Genomic DNA, 22,786 nt, shown 5'->3' on the forward strand with positions numbered 1-22,786 from the left:
GCATTGTGCAGAGGTGCACGTTGCCTTAAGTATGGAAGTGAGAGGAAAACATTTAAGACAATCTCCCTTATCCTGTGCGGCTGCAAGATTAACAATACCAATGACAGGGTAAAATGCCCCCCTCCCCTGCTCCTCGCACCACGGCAACAGGACATCCAGGCTGGTAAGTCTCGTTCCCGCGCGCTCCGCTGCGGTTCTCAAACAAGTCCGCGAGGCCTGCTAATCTGCGCTTCCAGTTTCCCTAGCAATACAGGAGCTGGTTACCAGGTGGCAGCCAGGAATGTCGTGGTCCCAGTCACATTTCCTCCATCCGCTCTACTTTTTCCTGCCTCCCATTTTCTTGTGAGTGTGTATTCAAAATGCATCACGTAATTTCTAAGAAATGGGACGAGGACAACTGACCATAGGTGCCTTAGTTTGAAGGATAGCTAACTATAATACTACAGGTATACAATCTTCCTCCAAGACTGGAAGGTTTCCTACATAAATATTTTTTAAAAGATTTAGACAAACCATTTTTAGAATAATGAAGGCAGCTATTTACTATTCATTATTCTTAAGGTGAAAATACTATTTACATTCAAAACTCTTATTGAAATGGTATCTGCCTTATGTACGTCCTTTGTTAAGCAGCTTTCCAATACGCAAATGAAGAATTCTAGATCTGTTTTCTAAATGGCTGCACCCTATAATGGAGACAACGACTTGAGAAGTGGAATCTCCTCCACCTTATCTTAATATGTAAGTACTATATTCGAAATTTTCAACCTTGAACTGTAACATGGAGTCTTACTATTAAATGGCAAGGTGCCCTCGCAGTCCAGAACCCAGTGATTGGACCTGTGTGCTGTGTACCCTGCTGCGGGGCTGGAGAACGTGACAGTCTCAGCCTTTTTGCACCTGGGAAAATATACTATAGGCTTTAGGAAGCATAAGTTTCAGAAACGTCTAAGTGTACAACTTAGAGCATAAACATTTAACCAAAAGGTGCCTAATTACAGGGAATATTCCTGTAAACACTACTGTTTTTATTTTGTTTGAATCTGCTGAAGATTGTCTTGCAGTTACAAAGTTCTTCAGTAAATTTTAGCAATGCAAAGGGTCCTTTACATAATAGGTTTCAGAAACTTGTCATCCAATATTGGGTTATGGAGCAGGTAGTGTACTTTGGGGGGCAATTCCATTTCTTTCCCAAGAACTAAGGAGATACACAGAATTGAAAAGCTAGAGTACCAATTAATCCAATTATTTTAGTTTTACGAAAATGGAATGCTCAAAGTATTGTATTCAGATTTTGAAAATCAGATGGGGTAAGAAAACAAAAGTGAAAGGAAGAGCAAAAGATAGACTAGAACAATAAAATGCACGGTTGTTGGAAAGTGTATAGATTCACCAATCAGAGCCTGGAGCGTAATAATTAAGCATTTGTCTCATCCAATCACTACACTGCACGTCCTATAAATACTAGTAACGAGGCAGCGGCTTCTCCTTAGATGCTTGGTACACATTTCTAAGACTTACTTGATATGGCTCGTACGAAGCAGACGGCGCGCAAGTCTACGGGCGGGAAGGCCCCGCGCAAGCAGCTGGCTACCAAGGCAGCCCGCAAGAGCGCTCCTGCCACCGGCGGCGTCAAGAAGCCGCACCGCTACCGGCCGGGCACGGTGGCGCTGCGCGAGATCCGGCGCTACCAGAAATCCACGGAGCTGCTGATCCGCAAGCTGCCCTTCCAGCGCCTGGTGCGCGAGATCGCGCAGGACTTCAAGACGGACCTGCGCTTCCAGAGCTCGGCCGTGATGGCGCTGCAGGAGGCGTGCGAGGCGTACCTGGTGGGGCTGTTCGAGGACACCAACCTGTGCGCCATCCACGCCAAGCGTGTCACCATCATGCCCAAGGACATCCAGCTCGCGCGCCGCATTCGCGGGGAGAGGGCCTGAACCTCAGAGTCACCCATTCGTTCCCAAAGGCTCTTTTTAGAGCCACCCACGTTTTCAAAGTGGCTGTAAAAACCATTGCCTGCCTGCCTCGATTAATATAACTAGTCTTAAGCTTGGAAATGAAAAGGTATTAATAGACAATATTTTGCCGGCTGATGGGTTCTATAAGTCCTTGCCTAGGGAAACAAGCTGGTCTCACAAATGTTAAAAACGTTATTGTCCACCTAAGTCCTGAGAGAGCCAGTGAAATCTTAGGAATGCGAAAGAAATGACATTTCAAAAGGTAAAATACGGCCTCAGCAGCATCATTTAAAACAGGTGAACAGGAAGTGTACAAAGCTTTACAAAAGCAAAACATACAAGTAAAAGCCCTTAAAACCTGGCTAGTCGGTAACTATCAACTGTTAAAGTTTCATTTCTAAATTTAATCTTGGTGTTTTGCAATTCCCAAATTCTCCTGTGAAATAATATGCCCTTTGAAGCATTTTCTCCTGTTTAAAATATTTTTGGAACCATAACGTGAACTTATTCCTCCTAGGTCCTCAAAGTAGTTAATGCAAAGGCCAACGCTCCTTCGAGCTGGGCTCCGGCGCATCCTCCCACCCCTTTGGAGTTCCTGGATTTGGAGGAGGGGTTAAGAGAGGAGGCTGTTGACGTCACATTTCCCGCCGGCGGGCTTTTCATTCCCTTTCTACTGGGGGAGGAGTGATTAAGGGGAAGAAGTAGTTATATAAGGAACGACTCACCCTTTTGTCTCCTGCTTTTAGTTCGCTACTTGCAAAGCCATGTCTGGTCGCGGCAAAGGCGGTAAGGGGCTCGGGAAGGGCGGCGCCAAGCGCCACCGCAAGGTCCTGCGCGACAACATCCAGGGCATCACCAAGCCCGCCATCCGGCGCCTGGCCCGGCGCGGCGGCGTCAAGCGCATCTCCGGGCTCATCTACGAGGAGACCCGCGGGGTGCTCAAGGTGTTCCTGGAGAATGTGATCCGGGACGCCGTCACCTACACGGAGCACGCCAAGCGCAAGACGGTCACCGCCATGGACGTGGTCTACGCGCTCAAGCGCCAGGGCCGCACCCTCTACGGCTTCGGGGGCTGAGTCCGAACCCGCAAGCTCGCTTTCTGCAGAAAACCAATGGCCCTTTTCAGGGCCGCCCACTGCATCTAGGGAAGAGCTGTGCGCTGCCTTTGTGCTCTGGTTTCTCTGGTCGTGTCTTTGGGTTTAATTCCAGCGGGTGTTTGCCGTTAGCAACGACTGCAGACGGGATGGTGACAACTCCACGACAGTCCTCGGCCAGACTGCAGGGACCCAGGACAAACGTCCCCCCCCCCCCAGCCTATCGGGGAGGAGAGGCTTCTGGCGGGTCAGGCAGCAGTAAGTAGGCCGGGTTACCTGCCAATTCCAGGCTCCCAATGGAGGAAGTTGAGTTCCAGAGCCCCCAACTTGCTCTGGCAGGGTCCCCCATCCACCCCTTATCCCTGTGAGAGGATTCACTACGGGCCGCGGTGCCGCCGAGGAGGCAGTATGCAGTGACGGGAAGTCCTGGAAACGCCGCCGAGCTCGTTAGGCCGGGGTCATCCAATAAGCGGACAAACTACAGAAACCTGCGAGGGTTCTGCCAGCCGCCCACAGAAACCAGATGATTAAAACCTGATGTTGCCAGCAAAACGCTGGGTGTTCATTCCTAATAATGTTGGCCTGGATCCATGTTAGGAAGGATCGGTGCCCCTCCCCACCGTCCTCCCCTCTCACCACCCTCCCCAGGCACGGCGTTAGTGCCGTCACCCCCAAACCTGGGTCCTTGGGGTTAAATGGCGCTAATTGGGCCTTGCTGATTCCCGTTCTCAGGCTGGGCCCCTCCCTAAGCCCGAGGCCTAGCAGTTTATAAGTTACCGCTCCCTGTAGTTACCAGACCCGGGAGCCGGTGTCCTAACTCGGGCCTGTAACTTCCCCGGAGCCCGAGGGCCGAACTTGGCAGGTGTAAAGGAGGAGCTCCCTGCTGCGAGCCAGGCTTGCGGGGGGCTCTCGGCCACCTCCCTCCGCCCTACGCATGCCCGCTCTTCCTCGTAATTGCCTGCAATAATTCTAACATTTTTTTCCCCTCGTTTTTTATTATGGACAACTCAAACACTACAATTTAGTTATAAAAAGTTTTTAAAAGTAGGTCCTCAGAATAATTCAGCCAACTGAAAAATCTGTATCTTTGAGAAAAGTATTGATGCCTGCTTAAGAAACAAACTACAAGGACAAGTTAAACATTCACTACACCTGGCTCTGGGCATTGGTCTCATGAATGAGCCTTCCTGCACCGGCAGTTTCCGGAAGCGACTCAAACCTCTCACGACACTTATGTTTTCACTTTTTGAGTTGGATTATTCCTGCCATTTCTGCATCCACTGAATGGGGCTAACTGGGGAAAACACTGTCGACGAAGGGACTTACGTGCTTACAGGGGTCTGGCCAAATTTCCTTTCACTACCGAATCACGGAAACGATGTCTCACCATTAAACTCAATGACAGCATTTAACTTTAGAAGCCCAAGACTTAGGTAATGGTTGTCACAGCTTTTCCTTTTGAGTAGTTCGGTGGCCCTGAAAAGGGCCTTTGGTTTTGCAGCAAAAATCGAGCTTACGGGGTCGGACTCAGCCCCCGAAGCCGTAGAGGGTGCGGCCCTGGCGCTTGAGCGCGTAGACCACGTCCATGGCGGTGACCGTCTTGCGCTTGGCGTGCTCCGTGTAGGTGACGGCGTCCCGGATCACGTTCTCCAGAAACACCTTCAGCACCCCGCGGGTCTCCTCGTAGATGAGCCCGGAGATGCGCTTGACGCCGCCGCGCCGGGCCAGACGCCGGATGGCGGGCTTGGTGATGCCCTGGATGTTGTCGCGCAGGACCTTGCGGTGGCGCTTGGCGCCGCCCTTCCCGAGCCCCTTACCGCCTTTGCCGCGACCAGACATGATGAAGAACCAGACTCCGGGACGTCTGCCAGACACTGGCCGCTGCAGCCTCTTAAATAACAAGTGGGAGGACCTCGTTTGAAACCGAAAGACAGGAGAAGGCGGGAAACCGCCCTGAGTCCCCGCCCCTAGTAAACGCGGGGATCGAAGATTTCCTGGTGATAATAAGAAATTCTAATCAGGGTGCCAAACACGTACAGGAATTGCCTCCTTTCTCTCTCTCTCTCTCTCTCTCTCTCTCTCTCTCTCTCTGTAGATCTGTCCATCCCATACATATTCTTGGATCTTTTCCACACTGGAATTGAATGGGATTTGACAAGGCCCAAATCCCAAGAAACGGGATTGGCAGCTTCTTTTTTTATGCCCCTGCTCTCTGGCCTACTCATTCTTTCTCTCTCTCTCTCTCTCTCTCTTACTTTCTCTCTCCCTCTCCCTCACCTCCGCTAGGCCCATTCTCTTCCCTGAGAATGTATCACTAATAAACCCTACTTGCATACTAAAAAAGGAATTGGCAAAAATATTTCCAAGCAACCCAACCAGGCTTGGGGTTTGGAATCCCTGAGCGGCTGCTGTCAAGTTGTTAATGGTCTCGTGTCTATTAATCTGTTAGTGGTCTTGTCACTAAAAAGGACAAACTCTTGTTGATAACTGAGTTGTTGTAAAAGCAGAATGACTGGCATCTAGTTCGTTGACAATAAATTCCTATCCATTGCCCTGGTTTTCTGCTTTTAAAAACAAATGATTTATAAATTACAGACAGGATGAAAGCACATGGAAGGATTTGAAGACGTTTCCCATATAACACCATATGTCCAGTGCTATCATTTACACTGAGTACATGCATTTGAAAAACGAAGGATTGAAGAGGGAAAGGATGAAAATTGCTAGGGGCTAATGCTGTTCCTCTTAAGTAAGACACAGGGAGGAGGGGAGACTGTCTGTTTCCTGGGGCTGCTGCGTGGAATTCCAGCACAGCTCTCCTCAACTCTGAAGCTAGGCAAAGGGATTTTATGCAAGTGCCAAAAATATTAATAAAAATGTGGGCATTCCTATCTTTTTGCATTATAAAAAAATGCTAAGCTAGTATATGAGACCATTAAGATATGTCTTTGGAATGCAAGAGTGTTCAAAATAGGAGATGATCTGTACTGTCAGAAAAGTATTGAGCTGAGTAAATTGGAAGATCTAATTTTATTAAGCAATTCATGAATCAGGCAACATCTCATTTACCACCTAGAATAGCCATCTGAGGGGCTCTAAAAATGGAAAGTTTTCAGAGGGACAAGGGCAGGGCAAGGGAGCTATTAACAAAAGAAAGGCTTACTCTTGGGCCTGTACATCTTTTCAGAGGGTGAAGAAGACAGAGAAAGATTTTATCATGCAGATTGACTCTTTTGGGTGAAGGAGGGGTTAGAAAGGGCTCACAAGACATACTGCTTAGTGGTGCTTGACCAGAAAATTCCAGACTGGTTGATTATGTTTCTGAGTTTGAAACTGCAGTTAGATCAGGTATGATTTGGGTATTTTGGGCATTTAGCACGACGCCCTTTTGGGTCTGTGATGTTTTCTTATTTACCATTGTGCATTTATGATGTACCAAGCACACTCTTCTAAGTCTGATGGGTTAACTCAACCAAGTATCCATCAGAAAATTTGAGATTACAAATATTAACTTTTGAAACTCAATTTCCAATTGAGGTAGGGGCAGCAATATCTCCAAAATCATGTACCAACATAAATGAACCGAATCCCAACCAAATGGATGTCATAACTAAGAAAAAAGCAACAAACTGCTGTTTTACGAAAAGAATCCCATTAATTTGTTAAGGAAGCCATAGAACCCTAAGCAATACAAAGTAGCAAAGGCTAAAGAATTGTTACAGCTTTTTTTTTTTTAAATTTCTTATTTCTTAATTTCAAATAGAGTCCTTTGAACCCTGTTCCCCTAATGGTGATATCCTACACAATTATCCTTATTCAGTTCTCTCCAGTTTTCACATGCTCTCATTTACGCGTCTGTGTGTAAGTGAGGAGGGTCCTGTGCAATTTCCCGTGAGTAGATTCTTGGAACCACCACCGCAGAGCTGGAACAAAACTGTTCCATCATCACCAAGGAACTCTGTATGTTACCCTTTCATGCTCACAGGCACCCACCTTTCTCTCCCGTCCTGGATCAATCACTAACCTGTTATCCATCTCTGGTTTCATTTTGAAAATGTTACATCAATGTAATAAAACATGTAACCTTTGAGACTGGTCATTTGTCACTAATAGTTATGCCCTTGAGACCCAGCCAGCTTGTTATGTATATCAATAGCCTCCCTTTTTATTGCTAGTAGGATTCACTTGTATGGATGTATGGAATTTGTGTGATCATGTGTAAGTGGAACTGCTAATCTGTTGCCACTTTCAAGCAATTACAAATTGCCATTAAGAACTTTCAGGTACAGGGATGGTTTTGTTTCTTCCCCCACACCACCCGTTTTTTTGGTTAAAATCTTGTCTCCTTGCCTTAAACCTTAAAGTAACACTATTTGGGAAAGATACAGAATTGCTACAATGAAGACTGGGAGTCTAATAATCCTGTCAATCCACTCACGTGGGAGGTACGTTTTGGTGCTATCTTCACTAGCAATTTTGCTTTAAGATGTAAAAATACTGCACTGAGCTACATTCCAGGTATTTGTGCAGGTATTTCTTGGGTTCCATAACTGACAATTTCTGAGCAAGACTGTAGTTGATGAATAAACTGCTTGGAAAGCCGGGCTGTGTAGTTCTTGCCACGACACGGAGCTCTGATGACACCTGTTCACTCACGAAGGGCCTCCAGTGCTTACCGCAAGACCCAGGCTGGGGACTCCACTCGGTGCTGTCAGCCAAAGTTACAGGACACCCAGACCCTGCGTTACCCATAGTAGGTCCAGCACCCAGCCTCGGTTGGAGACAGTGGAGGGCTTGTGTCAACGGCTTCTGAGGGCTGTCACCAAATATAGGAATGGCTAGATTTACAGGGCAAATTATAAGTTAAACAGAGTTTAAATGACCGTATGTATATTAGTCAAGCCCAGCACATTCAGTACAGTGAGCCTGAGCTGAATTGTTAAATCACTTAATACGTGGCTTGAACTAAGTTTAACGGCAATTTGCGCCCAACTCTTTTCATGGTAATTGTAGGTGGCTCTGAAAAGAGCCTTTGGGTTGATTTTAGGTTACCTCTCGGTAGTGGATGCAATTTAGGCCCTCTCCCCGCGGATGCGGCGCGCGAGCTGAATGTCCTTGGGCATGATGGTGACGCGCTTGGCGTGGATGGCGCACAGGTTGGTGTCCTCGAACAGCCCCACCAGGTACGCCTCGCACGCCTCCTGCAGCGCCATCACGGCCGAGCTCTGGAAGCGCAGGTCCGTCTTGAAGTCCTGCGCGATCTCGCGCACCAGGCGCTGGAAGGGCAGCTTGCGGATCAGCAGCTCCGTGGACTTTTGGTAGCGCCGGATCTCGCGCAGCGCCACCGTGCCCGGCCGGTAGCGGTGCGGCTTCTTGACGCCGCCGGTGGCAGGAGCGCTCTTGCGGGCCGCCTTGGTGGCCAGCTGCTTGCGCGGGGCCTTCCCGCCCGTGGACTTGCGCGCAGTCTGCTTCGTGCGAGCCATAGAGACCTCTGGAGACCAGCTAACTTATGCTAAAGGCAGAAACCTACAACAGTTTATATAAAGAGAGTCCCGCTCTGATTGGGCCAGGCATCTGTCCATTACGCCTCGCAGGGACCGTATTGGTTGGTAGCGGCGCACACTTCCTGATCACGAGCCACCAGTGTGTTGAGGCCGAAAATTATCATCTTCCTGCCACCCACCCTCGTAGCTTCTGATGTTTTCAATCGTTCTCGCTTCTACTGTTTTCATGTCGTTTCTTTACAACGTTCTTTTCCTTTTCTGAGCAGAATTTAATGTAAATATTACAACGATGTATCCTGTTTGCTGAGGAAAATTTTAAATTCTGGCACCTGAAACTGGTTTTCTTTTCATCGTTTTGAAAAGGCGCGAGCCAGATGATTGGCCAATTATTTTTAGTCTCACTCAAATTCAGGAAGGCTATATCACGTCAACTTCATTTCTCTTTAGAGATCTTTCAGAGATCTTCCAAGGTTTTCGTAGCTTTTCTAAATGCATCAAGACGACTAGTAAATTGTCTGATATTAGAAATTACTCTGAAATAATTTCACTTTTGATATTAGAACTACATGAACACGTATTTACTTTCCACTAACTATAGCACCCTCATATAAAAGCACTCCATCCACTACGTTTCAAAATTTCCACTGCGGTGTGTGTGAAATGGGGTTAAGAAAAAAATCCTCAGACTTGTATATGGTACAAGATTCCTGTGTGCGCCTTTTTCAAGTCCCGCTGAAGCCCGTGTTAAGCTTGGCCTAAAGTACAGGTCTCCGGGATAGGTAGCATGGCATTCCTGTTTCCAAGTGATTAAGACCCGGCAGAGGTGGAGAGGAGCGAATTGCAGATGAGTTGCCCTATTAAGACTCAAAACTAAGAAAGGGTTTAGAAAGGGCGGTTTTATTGCTCTGTAGGTTACTAGGTTTACGTCTAAAACTCACTTTTGACCAAGGATTGCTCTTCCCCCTGATCTTTTTCTCACGGTTTAACCATTAGGGCCTTAATTACCTGTGACAAAGTATCTGTGTTTCTAATGGGCCGATGGTAACTTTCGTTTTTGTTACAATTTCCAAGTGGGTATCACTTTCTCTTTTCTGGGTGTTTACTGATATCTAGGGACCAACTGCAGTAAATGTTATTGTCAATTATCAGCCTAAGTTAAAGAATATGCAAGCTCTTTTAGTGGAAAAGTGGGTGGCTCTGAAAAGAGCCTTTGGTTCAGATTAGAGCTACTGCAAATGTTGCCGGTTAAGGTCGCTTCTACTTGCCCTTGGCCTTGTGGTGGCTCTCGGTCTTCTTGGGCAGCAGCACGGCCTGGATGTTGGGCAGGACGCCGCCCTGCGCGATGGTGACCTTGCCCAGCAGCTTGTTGAGCTCCTCGTCGTTGCGGATGGCCAGCTGCAGGTGGCGCGGGATGATGCGCGTCTTCTTGTTGTCGCGAGCCGCGTTGCCCGCCAGCTCCAGGATCTCGGCCGTCAGGTACTCCAGCACGGCCGCCAGGTACACGGGCGCGCCGGCCCCGACCCGCTCGGCGTAGTTGCCCTTGCGGAGCAGCCGGTGCACGCGGCCCACGGGAAACTGCAGGCCGGCCCGCGACGAGCGCGTCTTGGCCTTGGCGCGCGCCTTGCCTCCTTGTTTCCCGCGTCCAGACATGCCAATTTAAATCCTTACAAAAAGTGTGTAAAGAGGGATGAACTACTGCCATGCTTAAGTAACTCTTTTATAGACAGTGTAGGGATGAGCTAGTAAGAGAATTGATTGGCTAAAATATCGTCTATCCAATGGAAAGGGGAAAAAATGAGGGTGTGCCGATCATCCAATCATAAATGAGAATTCCTCATTCTTCATTTACATAGAAGACTGTATATAAACACATGTGCTGTGCGGTCTATACAGTTGTTGCAGTCTATAAGCTGTTCTAGAGTTGTGGGGAGAGCTATGCCTGAACCTTCCAAGTCTGCGCCTGCCCCTAAGAAGGGCTCCAAGAAGGCGGTGACCAAGGCGCAGAAGAAGGACGGCAAGAAGCGCAAGCGCAGCCGCAAGGAGAGCTACTCGGTGTACGTGTACAAGGTACTGAAGCAAGTGCACCCGGACACGGGCATCTCGTCCAAGGCCATGGGCATCATGAACTCGTTCGTCAACGACATCTTCGAGCGGATCGCGGGCGAGGCGTCGCGCCTGGCGCATTACAACAAGCGCTCGACCATCACATCCCGGGAGATCCAGACGGCCGTGCGCCTACTGCTGCCCGGGGAGCTGGCCAAGCACGCCGTGTCCGAGGGCACCAAGGCCGTCACCAAGTACACCAGCTCCAAGTGAGTGCGTGCTTGTGCAGCACTGCTGAATCCAAAGGCTCTTTTCAGAGCCACCCATTTTTTCGAAGGAGAGCTGTAACTGCTATTTCTGAGTGGCATAACTGCTATATATAGGTTGAGTTTTGTGGAACCTGCTGGTAAGAAAGTGGACTTACTGAGGCAAACTCAGGCGAGATTCAACTGGGAGGTCATTCATTTGCCTTTAACCGAAATACACTGCTGTAGTGTTGCACTCCTGGTTCCCAAACCTTCCATGTACCCCTAAGCCTCCCGGTGTTTATACCTGTACTTCAGTAGCTGTCTTGGCACGTTTCGGGGTAATGAAGCGGTTAAACTCTTGCTGAGTAGGGACTAAGGCACGATCCAGGCAGTCGTAGGGTTGGTGGAGGAAGGGTCCCTGTGGCACAAAGGACAGGTGGGCGTCTCTTTTTGGGGTTGGAACTCACTCTAGTCTTGGGTTTTGGCGAAAACAAGCAAAATCGCCCGTGGTTACCGTGGGCACTATTGTGGGAATGTCTCGAGGTCCTGGTTTACAGATGAGATTGCTCTGATTTCTCTGGTTTACCGATGGCCACATGCAAGCTAAAGCCGTTTGAATTTTTCCTGCATCCCAGAAATCCGGGGTCCCATTTCCTGGGTCTTGGGCTGTTCTGGGATGCCACTTGAAGGGTGGAGAGGGTGGCCTCCAGCTCTAGCGGGGACAAAGGGTTTGAATTTCCCGCCCTTGCCTATCTGGCGCCTCCTTGTGGCTGACAGCGGTCGGGGGGCGTGTGGACAACTTGTGCTGGCTTTTCTTTGTAAACCTTTTCAAACTTCCGGGACTCCAAAAATAATCCCCAGAATACCGGAGTGGCCCTTGGTTGTGGGAGACGAGTCAATGGGCCAGGTGTTGATTCGGGGTCGGGGGACTGAAGAGCAGGGAGAATCAGCTGTTGACTTATTACAAAAAATAATAAATTTTTTCCTTCGTTTTATGAGCACTTTATATGGGTGACTTACAACAGGGCCTTGGATGAAAAAATAAAATTTAAAATAGAATTTCTCAAACAGGACACCTCTTAAAAGAAAATAAAAATGTATTTTTTCCCATTTCTCAAACATGTCAGCCAACCACTGTATGAGAAACACTCTCAGCATATGCAAAATATAGTTGTGGAAAAGACGCCTTACAAATTAAGGTTTTTTAGATTGTAAAAGATCCTCCCCCCTCCCCCACCCCACCCCCCAAAAAACAGAACCCAACTTTGTTATTGAAGTCAGGCTACAGTTTAATAACCACTAACCATTGTCTTAATCCCCTGAAGGGGTGAGATCTGGGTAGTAATATTTCTTCAAAATGATCACCTGAGGTGTGGATTACTTTCCCCATCTTGTCCTTAATAACTTTGCCTGCATACTTTCTACCTTCCTCTCTCATCCTTCCTAGTATTTGATATTTCACCTGAACCTATGCCCTTGACAAGCTCAAACCAAAAACCAGGCCTCCCAAACTCAAAGCTATTTTTGCCATCTATTCTGATACCAATTGTTAATTGGTTAATTAACAATTAACCAATTGTTAATTTTTAACAATTGGTGGAAAATTAAGAAAAAAGTCAGATGCCTGGAGTTTGTAGTAGATCCTGAAGAAAAGTGGTGAGTGGTGAGAAGCCAGAAAAGTATTCATAAATCCTCCCCGTTGATTCTGATCAGGCACCAAGTTTAAACACAACAGGGCCACAGGACAAGTCCATGAACTTGAAAGATACTAGAAGTGTTACCGAACATCTCGAGGGGTTCACCTCCTGAGATAATTCTGTTCAAGAACGAGACATGATTGTCCTTAGATAGCTTCATTTACTTGGAGCAAGTAAAGGAGATGGTATTCATACCCAAAGCTGTCTGCCGGAAGGGAGGCTTAGCCATTGCTTATGTACACTATTTGGCCAATTACATGTTGGTTTCTCTTTGCTGTCTGCTAAACTTATCTAGTTGGGTTCTGGTCAAGCTCATGTGGTTGCACCAGTGTCTGCAATTACTGTGCTACGTTTTAACATTTAACAAGAATAGCATTTAGTAAGAACCACCCAGCCCTTGAGACCCCTTTCTTAATTAACAGAAGGGTTTATACACCCCTTCCCTAATAAACACCCACATTATCTCCGGAGCTGCAGTCTCTGAGTTACAAACCAAAGAGAGAAAAATAAACTGCACTACATCCCCGATTCTACTTTGAGTCATGGGAAGTTTTCACTATCTCCTTCTCCAACAAAGATGGGCCTGAACACGGGAAGAACTAAATTTCTAGAGAGAAAAAAAGAGTCCCTGTCTTGGGAGAGTTCTGGATGCCTGTAACCCGATGGAGGAGGCTGGAGAGAATTTGAATTTCAAGGGAAGTTAACAGAATTCTGAAGAAAGAAAAAAAGTCCACAAAGACACAGGTGACAGGAGGCCCAGAGACCATCCGTGACTGGGAAGTAGGAGGCACAGTGAGGACAAAAGGAATGCCATGGCCCCTGCTTCTTGGCAGACGAGAAGACATGGACTTCTCAATTTTGTCTTCAGCATCTCTCAGCAACATTGAATGTATTTTTCTTAGCTTTTCATTCACATTAATACATTTAAATGAGTTTTTAAACTTCCTTGAAAAATAAAACCTGCCCATTATTTTAAAATAATAACCACTACAAATAATGTTAAATAAATAAGAGTCGATTGCAAGTCCACTATCCAGGACCTTTTGGCTACCAATCTTCCAGAAATTTACTTTGTGCAAGTTCATACATACAGATATGAATATTATATAAGTGAGATCATAATTTTGTTATTTTAAATCCATAAAGACGGGTACTAACTATCATTTTCATGACTGCATTCCATTGTAGAGAAGTAGGTAACTGTCCTTTACTAATTGACCTTCGTGTTAAAAAAATAAATAACTATGCTTCTTACCCCACTGGGGCTGCTATAACAAAAATACCATATACTGGGTGTTTTAAACAAAAATTAAATAAATAAAAAATAAAAAAACATATTTTGCCGTTGTCAGCCCTCTAGCCACAGGGATGCAGTAGGACATGGAGGATGACTGGTGAGTTTTCTGAAATAATTAGAATTCTGCATGAAAACCAGAGGGCAAGATGGTTGGGAAATGACAAAGGCTTTTCCCGTCAGGATTTCAGAGTCCTTGGTCTAATTAACTCAGTGTCACCTTCAGAAGGGTAAGAAAACCAATTTGGGTGCCTCAGTTTTGCAATGTCTAAAATGAGTCCCCCCCGCCGCCCATACCTTCAAGGTGATCACTGAAGACCTCATACATAAGACATGCTCGAAACGGGAGACGCTTTGTCATCCTGGGTCAGGGGCTGCAGCATCCTGATCTTCCTTTCAAGCTTCATTGTTCAGATAGTTTAAGAACACTTGGGCTACCAATAGAATTGAAAATGTTCCTTTCTCCCTCTTTTCTGTTGTGAGGTTTAAAAGAGTTAAAGAAGAGCCTGGCATAGAAGTACCTCTTAAATGTTATTTACTTAGAAATTGCTCTGCATCTATTTATTTCCAAAAATCACTCGTCACAATCCCAGAAAAGGACCACTAGCCAAAAGTCAGGACAATGAGGGCAATTACTCTTGCTACTCATTGCCTTTAATAGTGTTTAGAGAGAGAAAAAAACGGATTCAATTAAGATTAAAAATTCATCAGGCCTGGTTAGATTAGCGCAAACAAAAACAACGTCCTGTGTGCACATGAAGAATGTAGGCTCTGACTTCCCATTGGTTACTTCTCAGTAACTAAGGAACCAATAGGAAACTTGCTTACATCCTACCTCCATTTACTATAAATGCTTCTCTCATTTTGGTTTCATATGCATCCGGGCTAATTTTCCTTGTTGGGCTTGCTGCTTATTCATGTACTGATGTCTGGACGAGGAAAACAAGGCGGCAAGGCGCGCGCCAAGGCCAAGACGCGCTCGTCGCGGGCCGGTCTGCAGTTCCCCGTGGGCCGCGTGCACCGGCTGCTCCGCAAGGGCAACTACGCCGAGCGGGTCGGGGCCGGCGCGCCCGTGTACCTGGCGGCCGTGCTGGAGTACCTGACGGCCGAGATCCTGGAGCTGGCGGGCAACGCGGCCCGAGACAACAAGAAGACGCGCATCATCCCGCGCCACCTGCAGCTGGCCATCCGCAACGACGAGGAGCTCAACAAGCTGCTGGGCAAGGTCACCATCGCGCAGGGCGGCGTCCTGCCCAATATCCAGGCCGTGCTGCTGCCCAAGAAGACCGAGAGCCACCACAAGGCCAAGGGCAAGTAGAAGCGACCTTACTCGGCGGCATCTCCAGCAGGCCCAGTCCTAACCAAAGGCTCTTTTCAGAGCCACCCAACTTGTCACTGAAAGGGCTTTCTTGTTTTTTAGGCAGGTGACTGAAAGTGCCATATGCAGCAGTCGATCTTTAGATGTCAGTATGTAAACTCCCCAGAAAAGGGAAAGTAACCCATCCACTTAAGTTAAAATACAAACGTTACCATCGGCTCATTACAAAGGACACAGATACTTTGTGTCTGGTAATTAAGGCTAGCAGTGCAGTCGGCCTTCAGCGTTAAACCGTGAGAAAAATACTGGGGGAAAGAATGCTTCGCCAAAGGCAAATATTTAGATGCAAATGTAGTAACTGACAGATCAACAAAACCACCTTTGAACTCTCTTCAAAGCCCTTGTTTTACATCTTAATGGGACAACCCATCTGCAATTCTCCCCTCTCAACTCTGCTGGGCCCTAACCACTTGTAAGCAAGAATACAGCGCTACCTGTCCCGGAGTCCTGTCCTTTAGGCCAAGCTTAACACGGGCTTCAGCGGGACTTGAAAAAGGCCCACACACAGTAATCTTGTATCATGTACAAGTGAGGATTTTTTTCTTGACCCGGTTTCACTCACACGGCAGGGAAATTGTGAAATGTACTGGAGTGCTTTTATATGAGGATGGCACAGTTAGTATAAAGTAAATGTGTTCATGTAGTTCTAATATCAAATGTGAAATTCAGAGTAATTCCTAATATTAGACAATTTACTAATCGTCCTGGTGCATTTAGAAAAGCTACAAAAGCCTTGGAAGATCTCTGAAAGATATCTAAATTTAAAGAGAGAAATCAAGACATTGACGTGAAATTAGCCTTCCTGAATTTGAGTAAGGCTAAGCAAATCAGTTGGCCAATCACATCTGGCGCGCGCTTTTTCAAAAAGATGAAAGCCAGTTTCAGGTGCCAGAATTTAAAATTTTCCTCAGCAAACAAGATACATCGTTGTAATATTTACATTAAATTCTGCCCAGAAAAGGCAAAGAACGTTGTAAAGAAACGACACGAAAACAGTAGAGGCGAAAAAGGATTGCAAACATCAGAAGCTGCGAGGATGGGTGGCAGGAAGATGTTAATTTTCGGTTTGTGAACACATCGGTGGCTCATGTGATCAGGAAGTGTGTGCCGCTACCAACCAATACGGTCCCCGCGAGGCGTAATGGACAGATGCCTGGCCCACTCAGAGCGGGAATCGCGTTATATAAAATGGTGCAGGCTCCTGCCTTCAGCATTAGCTAGCTGGTCTTCAGAGGTTGCTATGGCTCGTACGAAGCAGACTGCGCGCAAGTCCACCGGTGGGAAGGCACCGCGCAAGCAGCTGGCCACCAAGGCGGCCCGCAAGAGCGCGCCGGCCACCGGCGGCGTCAAGAAGCCGCACCGCTACCGGCCGGGCACGGTGGCGCTGCGCGAGATCCGGCGCTACCAGAAATCCACGGAGCTGCTGATCCGCAAGCTGCCCTTCCAGCGGCTGGTGCGCGAGATCGCGCAGGACTTCAAGACGGACCTGCGCTTCCAGAGCTCGGCCGTGATGGCGCTGCAGGAGGCGTGCGAGGCGTACCTGGTGGGGCTGTTCGAGGACACCAACCTGTGCGCCATCCACGCCAAGCGCGTCACCATCATGCCCAAGGATATCCAGCTTGCGCGCCGCATCCGCGGAGAGCGGGCCTAAAATCAAGGTCACCCTTTGTCCCCAAAGGCTCTTCTCAGAGCCACCCACAATTTCACTTAAAAGCAGTTGTAATTTCACTACAGATTTCAAATACTAACATGTAAATAAGAAATTAATATCTTTAACACTAAAAGATTTTAATGTTTTTTTGCAACTAATTGTTTCATTTTGATGGTTACTGGCTGTTTCTTCTATGCAGCTTGAAATCATTGGGATTTAAGAAAGCTGAAAAGTACATGTAGTGTCCAAACCTGTAAAGAATTAGTTTTATTTAGGTCAAACCTGATAACCTGGTGTGGAGGGGAGCAAGATCTCAAATGGTCGGGAGAATGAGCTTTGCAGTTTTTCATGCATTTTAAATGGAGATGTTAGGAAGGTAACATCGAGGTGGAGGAAAGCAAGGTGAGATTTGTAGTTAAGATTATGTTCTCTCTTGAGAGTAGGGGGTGTCTGAAAGGGGTCACATCAAGAATTCTTTAACCTGAAAGACTGGGAGTTAAGACCCCTCAGTATCTTTTAAAAAAAATTATATAGGTTTATATGCTAGTTTGGACTAACAGCCACAAGGAGGAAGTCACATAGCTCCCTATTGAAACAAATTGCTTGACCTGGGACCTGGTAGACTGCAGGAAAAATAAATCACCAAGACAAATAATAGCACACAATGGATAAGAGAAACACAACAGGTATACCTTCCACCCCAGCACGTCAAGATAAAATCTGGGAACGTGTATCAAGATGCTTTTCAGCCCACAAAGCGAACAACCAACTGAACTCGAGAGCCCTGACTTGAATGTATGATTTTGATTGAATATGTAGCTCCAGCCCTCTCAGTTTCTTTCCAGCATGCCCTGTAAGCCTTGGCCATTTCCCTTACTACTCATTAACCCCCGAGGCAGCCAGGAACAATGGCAGGCCTTGAATAAGGCTAGCAGGTATGGGTTTCTCTTATACTGAAGATACCCTAATGGAGGGAGTTGTGTTTCAACTCCTCAGAGCAGGAAAGCAGAATGATCCCCTGGACTCATGAAGCAGGTCTGAAGGAGGTGGAAGCTGACCTCCAGACCTGAAATTACGATTTATTGCCCTTCCCTCATGCTTGACCAATCAGCAGGCCCCTTGCTCATGATAACATGATTTTTTTCCTCTAAACCTCCTTGTCTAAACCATGGGAGAGTTCCGGTTTTTCCACCTCAAGCTGCCCATTCTCCATTGTGTAGCGCTGCCTAATGCCTCTTTCTGTCACTGCTCCCCAGTGTCAGCTGAGCTGGCCACCTGCAGTGGTGATGGGTGGGCCAGCTCTGCTTCTTTACAAAGACAGAGATAAGCCTTTTACTAAAAAGTTTCCGGGCTGGGCATGACGACCCCCATGACCTGCCAGTTAGGAATTTATGATTTATACAGCACCATAGCACCCCTTTTTCATCCACAAAGGGTAGCGATTGTAGAGCTTCTCTTTACCCCTTTTAATAAATGCACAAATATCGATTTAAGTGTTAATTTCTTTTTATTTTTACAAATATAAAAAGATAATGCAACTGATGGAGTAGATCCAGGTTTTTAGAGGCCTAAAGCTTTTATACAACTTGGTGACTCTTAAAAACTACAATACAAAATTACAGATATAAAATTAGATAGTAAATATTAACATGACGGGAAAAGAAATCAACAATGGGTTAAAAAAGGGGTTTTATGGAAAGTAACCTCACAGGGTGATCTGACCACCAACCCCTAAGTAGGCAGGTCACCATGGGTCCTCAGGTCCCAGGCCCTGAGTTTTTAGTAAAAGCTTCACTTGGCCTTAAGCCAGCCCTCTCCACTATCCCTGTGCATCTAGGCTCACACACCCCTGCAATGCCTCTTTTTCTACTCCTCCTAAAGCGTGATCACCCTCAAGAAAGCCCATAGTAAATTCCCTGCAATCCAGTATCTGCCTTGCAATCTCCAGCTTCCATGTCATCCTCCTAACATCCCCTCAACTTAAATTGCACAGAAGAAACTGCACAACTGTCATTCACTGGATCATGGGAGACCTTGACCCCCAGCAATGTCACCAGTTTGGCTCAAACGTATTTAAAAATTCTCTACCAGTGTGGGCATTTCTTCCGTGTATGTTCACACCAGTCTTTATCCGCCAGATCTCTTGGTTTCTCCTACATAGCATCCAAGAAAGCAGCTCCCAGCCCCTCACATCATGTCCCTCAGATTCAATAACTCAAATCCAGTTTTGGACAGAAATGTTTTGATTCCTTCAAATTGGCCCAGTGACCTCTGGACCAATCAACTATCCTTTACAGTCAGACACCGTTCCTCCCAATGTTTTAGGCCATAGAAGACAGTATACATTAAAACACACTGGCATTCAAGCCTTAAACCAAAAATGAAATTAGAGAAGACCAGGTATTTGAGGCCAGAGGGTGTTCTAGAGTTCCGTTGTCCGTATGCAGCCATGAGCCACACACGATTAACAAGAGCTCTTGAAATGGGCTAGTAGGAACTGACATGTGATGTGTGTGCAAAATACAGAGATGCCAAAGACATAGTATGAGAAACAAACAAACAAACAAAAAAAGACTGGGAAATGTCTTATACATCGTTTCACATTGGTTGTGTGTTAAACGATAATATTGCAGACATACTGGGTTAAATAATTATATTATTAAAATTGATTCCACCTGTTTCTTTGCTCTTTGTTTATGTGGCTATAGATAGCATTGTTCTGGGGATTAATTCGCTCACACAGAGATTCTTTCAGGAACTAGACACCTTCTTTGTGTACTTTACGGGGTGCGGCCCTCAAAGAATCGAAAAGATCAGGTTGCTGTTTCCAACAGCAACAAAGATCAGCTCTGGGAAAGAAGGTGAAACGAAACGTGAAGAGATGTTTGGAGAAAAGTACAAAATATTTGAACAGGTAGAAAAATATCAAACGTTCTTGAATAGAAAATTCATCTCCCCAGATGTGTTTATAGAAACAACACAATCCCAATGAAACTACGAAGAGGGTGGTGAGGGGTTTTGACGTGTAATGACGGAGTGACTGGATCAGAGGGGGAGCATCTTAAAGTACACATGGAAAAATGAAATAATCAAACAAAACAGAATAACCCGAACATCCTGAAAAAGAGTAATGCTGAAAATACAACAACCAGGAAATTTTGAAAATGAAGAGTAAAGAGAACCAGCTCTATCAGCTATTAAAGTCACATTATAACATCTCCATTTATTTACCATGCAATTATTGTTTGAGTACCTACTATGGGTTAGTTATGTATTCCTTTCAGCATTGAAGACAGCTCTGTGAAGGTGACAAATCAGTGTCATCTCACCTTGGGAGTGGCGAGGTCAAAGGAACACAAACAGAAGACCAAGAACTGTCATGGAATTTGGCCTATGATAAAGGTGGCATCTCCAGTGGGGGGTAGGATGGCGAGGGGAGGGGGAGCAGAAATGGAAGAGTCAGAAAATGGTCTTTGGGAAAAAACATCCATATATCAGAAAATTATCCCTATCCATAACCTTACACTAAAATACAGAAGGCTCAATTCTTTGAAATGTAAAATTAACGACACAAAATTACTGGAAACCATGGGAGAACTATCCTCCTTCGTGTATGTGTTTACTCTCAAAAAAAAGGATGGTTTTTCTATCTATGATTATAAAGAAAATGAAGATTACACAACCCCAATCCAATAGGGAGGGGTGGATCAGGCGGGGCGGGATGAGCTCAGAGGTGACTAGCACTAACACAGCAGCAATTAACACAACAGATCTCTCCTTGGGGCAAAAGGTGAAGAACTGAGGGGCAGGCCCCCAAAAGACTCTGTCCCTAGGACTTGAGAAAATAATTTGTCCGAAAGAATAAAAACAGGACCCTGGACTTTCTCTACAGGAGAAACACCGTGAATATGAGAACCCACAGATGACACTGTCCATGAAAACTAAAGCCCTTTACTAGCAACATCACCCCGACCCATAAACACGGATCCCAGAGTTTACCAATATTTTTCTTCCTCAGGTAGAAACATTTGGACCGCACAAGTACTTTTAAAGCATCTTCGATTTTTTGATGTCTATCGAAAGTGAGGGCCGGGAACCGCCCTGCCAGGACAAAATGGCGACGGAAAGCTGTTTTTGATGCGCCCAGACGCATCACAGCCATGTCCAAAGTCACACGGTAAGAGGGACAGAAAGATCCCGGTGCAGCCGAGCCCTGGGTGACTCGTTTTTCAAGTTCCTTGTCCGCCAGGCCGGCAGGAATTAAGAGATCGTGCAAAGGTCCTGGAACCAACCTCCCAGGGCTGGATGCCAACAACGCCCCCCAGACACACGCCAGACTTTTGAAAACATGGTAGTGTCCCAAAGAACAGACACATCTACGTCAAATTTAAAAGCCCAAACTCAACCCAACAGAAACAAACAAACCGTGCACTGTCCAATAAAATCCATGATGAAAAGCATGGGCTGGAAGAGTGCGCCAACCCGCGAGCAGGCGGGAGTTTTGAAAGACTTCAGCCTAATCGCTACATCCTTTGAGACTAAAACTGGTTGGTTTCACTTGTGATTGCTTTCCTGTTGCAGGGGTGGGGCGGGGCCCGTAGGGACGCTCCGCCTCCCTGACCCCAAGCCCCTTGGGAGGGGGACCGGCCGCAGGGATGGTTAGGGCTGTCACCTCACAGCCTCCCCTTCCCTAACGGCCACCTTTCCCAGGAGGTGTCAGCAGCAATCTCCAGTGACTCCTGGAAAAACAGCACATTAAAAAAAGATTAAAGGGGAGAACGGGACAGGGTAGGGAGAAAGTGCGCAGCTCTCTTCTTGAGATCAGTGGTGGCTCTGAAAAGAGCCTTTTGGGGTTTTGAAGAGGCAGACGTTCTACTTCTTTTTGGGGGCAGCCTTCTTAGGCTTGGCGACCTTGGGCTTGGCGGCCTTAGGCTTCACAGCCTTGGCCGGGCTCTTAGCCGCTTTCTTGGGCTTGGCAGCCTTGGCTTTCTTAGGGCTCTTGGACACTTTCTTAGCTCCCGCAGCTGCCGCCGGCTTCTTCGCCTTCTTTGGGGTCTTCTTGGCGCTTTTCTTGGGGGTGGCCGAGCCCGCGGCCTTCTTGGGCTTCTTGGCCGCCCCAGCAGCCTTCCTGGGCTTGGCGGCGCCCGCCCTCTTGGGTTTGGGCTTGGCCTCCCCGGAGGCCGCCTTCTTGTTGAGCTTGAAGGAGCCCGAAGCGCCGGTGCCCTTGGTCTGCACCAGGGTGCCCTTGCTCACCAGGGCCTTAAGACCCAGCTTGATGCGGCTGTTGTTCTTGTCCACGTCGTAGCCGGCGGCCGCCAGCGCCTTCTTGAGCGCGGCCAGCGACACGCCGCTGCGCTCCTTGGAGGCGCCCACGGCCTTGGTGATGAGCTCGGACACCGGGGGACCCGACGCCTTACGACGCACCCCCGCAGACTTCTTGGCCGCCTTCTTCTTCACAGGGGCCTTCTCCGCAGGGGTGGCAGCGGCGGGCGCGGCAGGAGCGGTTTCCGACATGGTGACGATCTAGGACTCGGGGACAAGTGGCTAAGCGCTGATGCCGCGGCGCGGGCCGCCGCCGTATATATAGAGCGCAGGCGCGCGCTGATTGGTGCTCCCGCCGCCCTCCTGGCTGGCAGGCTCCGAGCCGCCGCGGTGCGCCCAAGTTGTGTTTGTTCCACTTCATAAAAGTGGGAAAATATTAAAATACCCCGTCCCAAATCACCCGGGCTTGGTCTGGCAAGAATCCGAGAAGCCTTAGGCTTCGGGCTCTGCGATTATTTCGTCCGCAACTGCAAAGACAACGCGTCCAGGAGCCCCCAACTCCCCCAACTCCGAGGGAAGTCCAGGGCAGTTGGAGACCACTTTCTGTTTTTCTTCTAAATTACCTGGTCGCTCCTTTGCCCCCGAAAGTTCTTTTTC

The 22,786-nt window shown here is 47.3% G+C and overlaps 7 protein-coding genes across 7 annotated transcripts; 3 read left to right on the forward strand and 4 right to left on the reverse strand.

Moving 5' to 3' along the window:
- The first annotated feature begins 2,689 nt into the window (after nt 1-2,689).
- LOC117015344 (histone H4) lies at nt 2,690-3,123 on the forward strand. Its single transcript, XM_033093953.1, has one exon. It carries the CDS (start codon nt 2,723-2,725, stop codon nt 3,032-3,034), a length of 312 nt encoding a protein of 103 aa, XP_032949844.1. The 5' UTR covers nt 2,690-2,722; the 3' UTR covers nt 3,035-3,123.
- Nucleotides 3,124-4,481: 1,358 nt separating this feature from the next.
- Nucleotides 4,482-4,905, reverse strand: LOC117015350 (histone H4). The gene has a single exon (XM_033093958.1). It carries the CDS (start codon nt 4,889-4,891, stop codon nt 4,580-4,582), a length of 312 nt encoding a protein of 103 aa, XP_032949849.1. The 5' UTR covers nt 4,892-4,905; the 3' UTR covers nt 4,482-4,579.
- A 1,934-nt stretch (nt 4,906-6,839) lies between these two features.
- On the reverse strand, nt 6,840-8,653 carry LOC117015315 (histone H3.1). Its single transcript, XM_033093919.1, has one exon. It carries the CDS (start codon nt 8,533-8,535, stop codon nt 8,125-8,127), a length of 411 nt encoding a protein of 136 aa, XP_032949810.1. The 5' UTR covers nt 8,536-8,653; the 3' UTR covers nt 6,840-8,124.
- Nucleotides 8,654-9,812: 1,159 nt separating this feature from the next.
- On the reverse strand, nt 9,813-10,224 carry LOC117015326 (histone H2A type 1). Its single transcript, XM_033093930.1, has one exon. The coding sequence runs from the start codon at nt 10,204-10,206 to the stop codon at nt 9,814-9,816; it is 393 nt and encodes a 130-aa protein (XP_032949821.1). The 5' UTR covers nt 10,207-10,224; the 3' UTR covers nt 9,813.
- Nucleotides 10,225-10,467: 243 nt separating this feature from the next.
- On the forward strand, nt 10,468-10,929 carry LOC117015338 (histone H2B type 1-N). The gene has a single exon (XM_033093943.1). It carries the CDS (start codon nt 10,492-10,494, stop codon nt 10,870-10,872), a length of 381 nt encoding a protein of 126 aa, XP_032949834.1. The 5' UTR covers nt 10,468-10,491; the 3' UTR covers nt 10,873-10,929.
- Nucleotides 10,930-14,729: 3,800 nt separating this feature from the next.
- On the forward strand, nt 14,730-16,357 carry LOC117015324 (histone H2A type 1). The gene has a single exon (XM_033093928.1). It carries the CDS (start codon nt 14,764-14,766, stop codon nt 15,154-15,156), a length of 393 nt encoding a protein of 130 aa, XP_032949819.1. The 5' UTR covers nt 14,730-14,763; the 3' UTR covers nt 15,157-16,357.
- A 2,039-nt stretch (nt 16,358-18,396) lies between these two features.
- On the reverse strand, nt 18,397-22,407 carry LOC117015312 (histone H1.2). Its single transcript, XM_033093915.1, has one exon. It carries the CDS (start codon nt 22,379-22,381, stop codon nt 21,740-21,742), a length of 642 nt encoding a protein of 213 aa, XP_032949806.1. The 5' UTR covers nt 22,382-22,407; the 3' UTR covers nt 18,397-21,739.
- Between the last annotated feature and the right edge of the window lie 379 nt (nt 22,408-22,786).

The sequence above is a fragment of the Rhinolophus ferrumequinum genome, chromosome 22, assembly GCF_004115265.2.
Source record: "Rhinolophus ferrumequinum isolate MPI-CBG mRhiFer1 chromosome 22, mRhiFer1_v1.p, whole genome shotgun sequence".
Taxonomy (NCBI): Eukaryota; Metazoa; Chordata; class Mammalia; order Chiroptera; family Rhinolophidae; genus Rhinolophus; species Rhinolophus ferrumequinum.

Bases quoted from the DNA above. Each gene is read 5' to 3' on its own strand.
- LOC117015338 (XM_033093943.1), top strand. From the start codon at position 10,492: ATGCCTGAACCTTCCAAGTCTGCGCCTGCCCCTAAGAAGGGCTCCAAG.
- LOC117015315 (XM_033093919.1), bottom strand. From the start codon at position 8,535: ATGGCTCGCACGAAGCAGACTGCGCGCAAGTCCACGGGCGGGAAGGCC.
- LOC117015324 (XM_033093928.1), top strand. From the start codon at position 14,764: ATGTCTGGACGAGGAAAACAAGGCGGCAAGGCGCGCGCCAAGGCCAAG.
- LOC117015350 (XM_033093958.1), bottom strand. From the start codon at position 4,891: ATGTCTGGTCGCGGCAAAGGCGGTAAGGGGCTCGGGAAGGGCGGCGCC.
- LOC117015312 (XM_033093915.1), bottom strand. From the start codon at position 22,381: ATGTCGGAAACCGCTCCTGCCGCGCCCGCCGCTGCCACCCCTGCGGAG.
- LOC117015344 (XM_033093953.1), top strand. From the start codon at position 2,723: ATGTCTGGTCGCGGCAAAGGCGGTAAGGGGCTCGGGAAGGGCGGCGCC.
- LOC117015326 (XM_033093930.1), bottom strand. From the start codon at position 10,206: ATGTCTGGACGCGGGAAACAAGGAGGCAAGGCGCGCGCCAAGGCCAAG.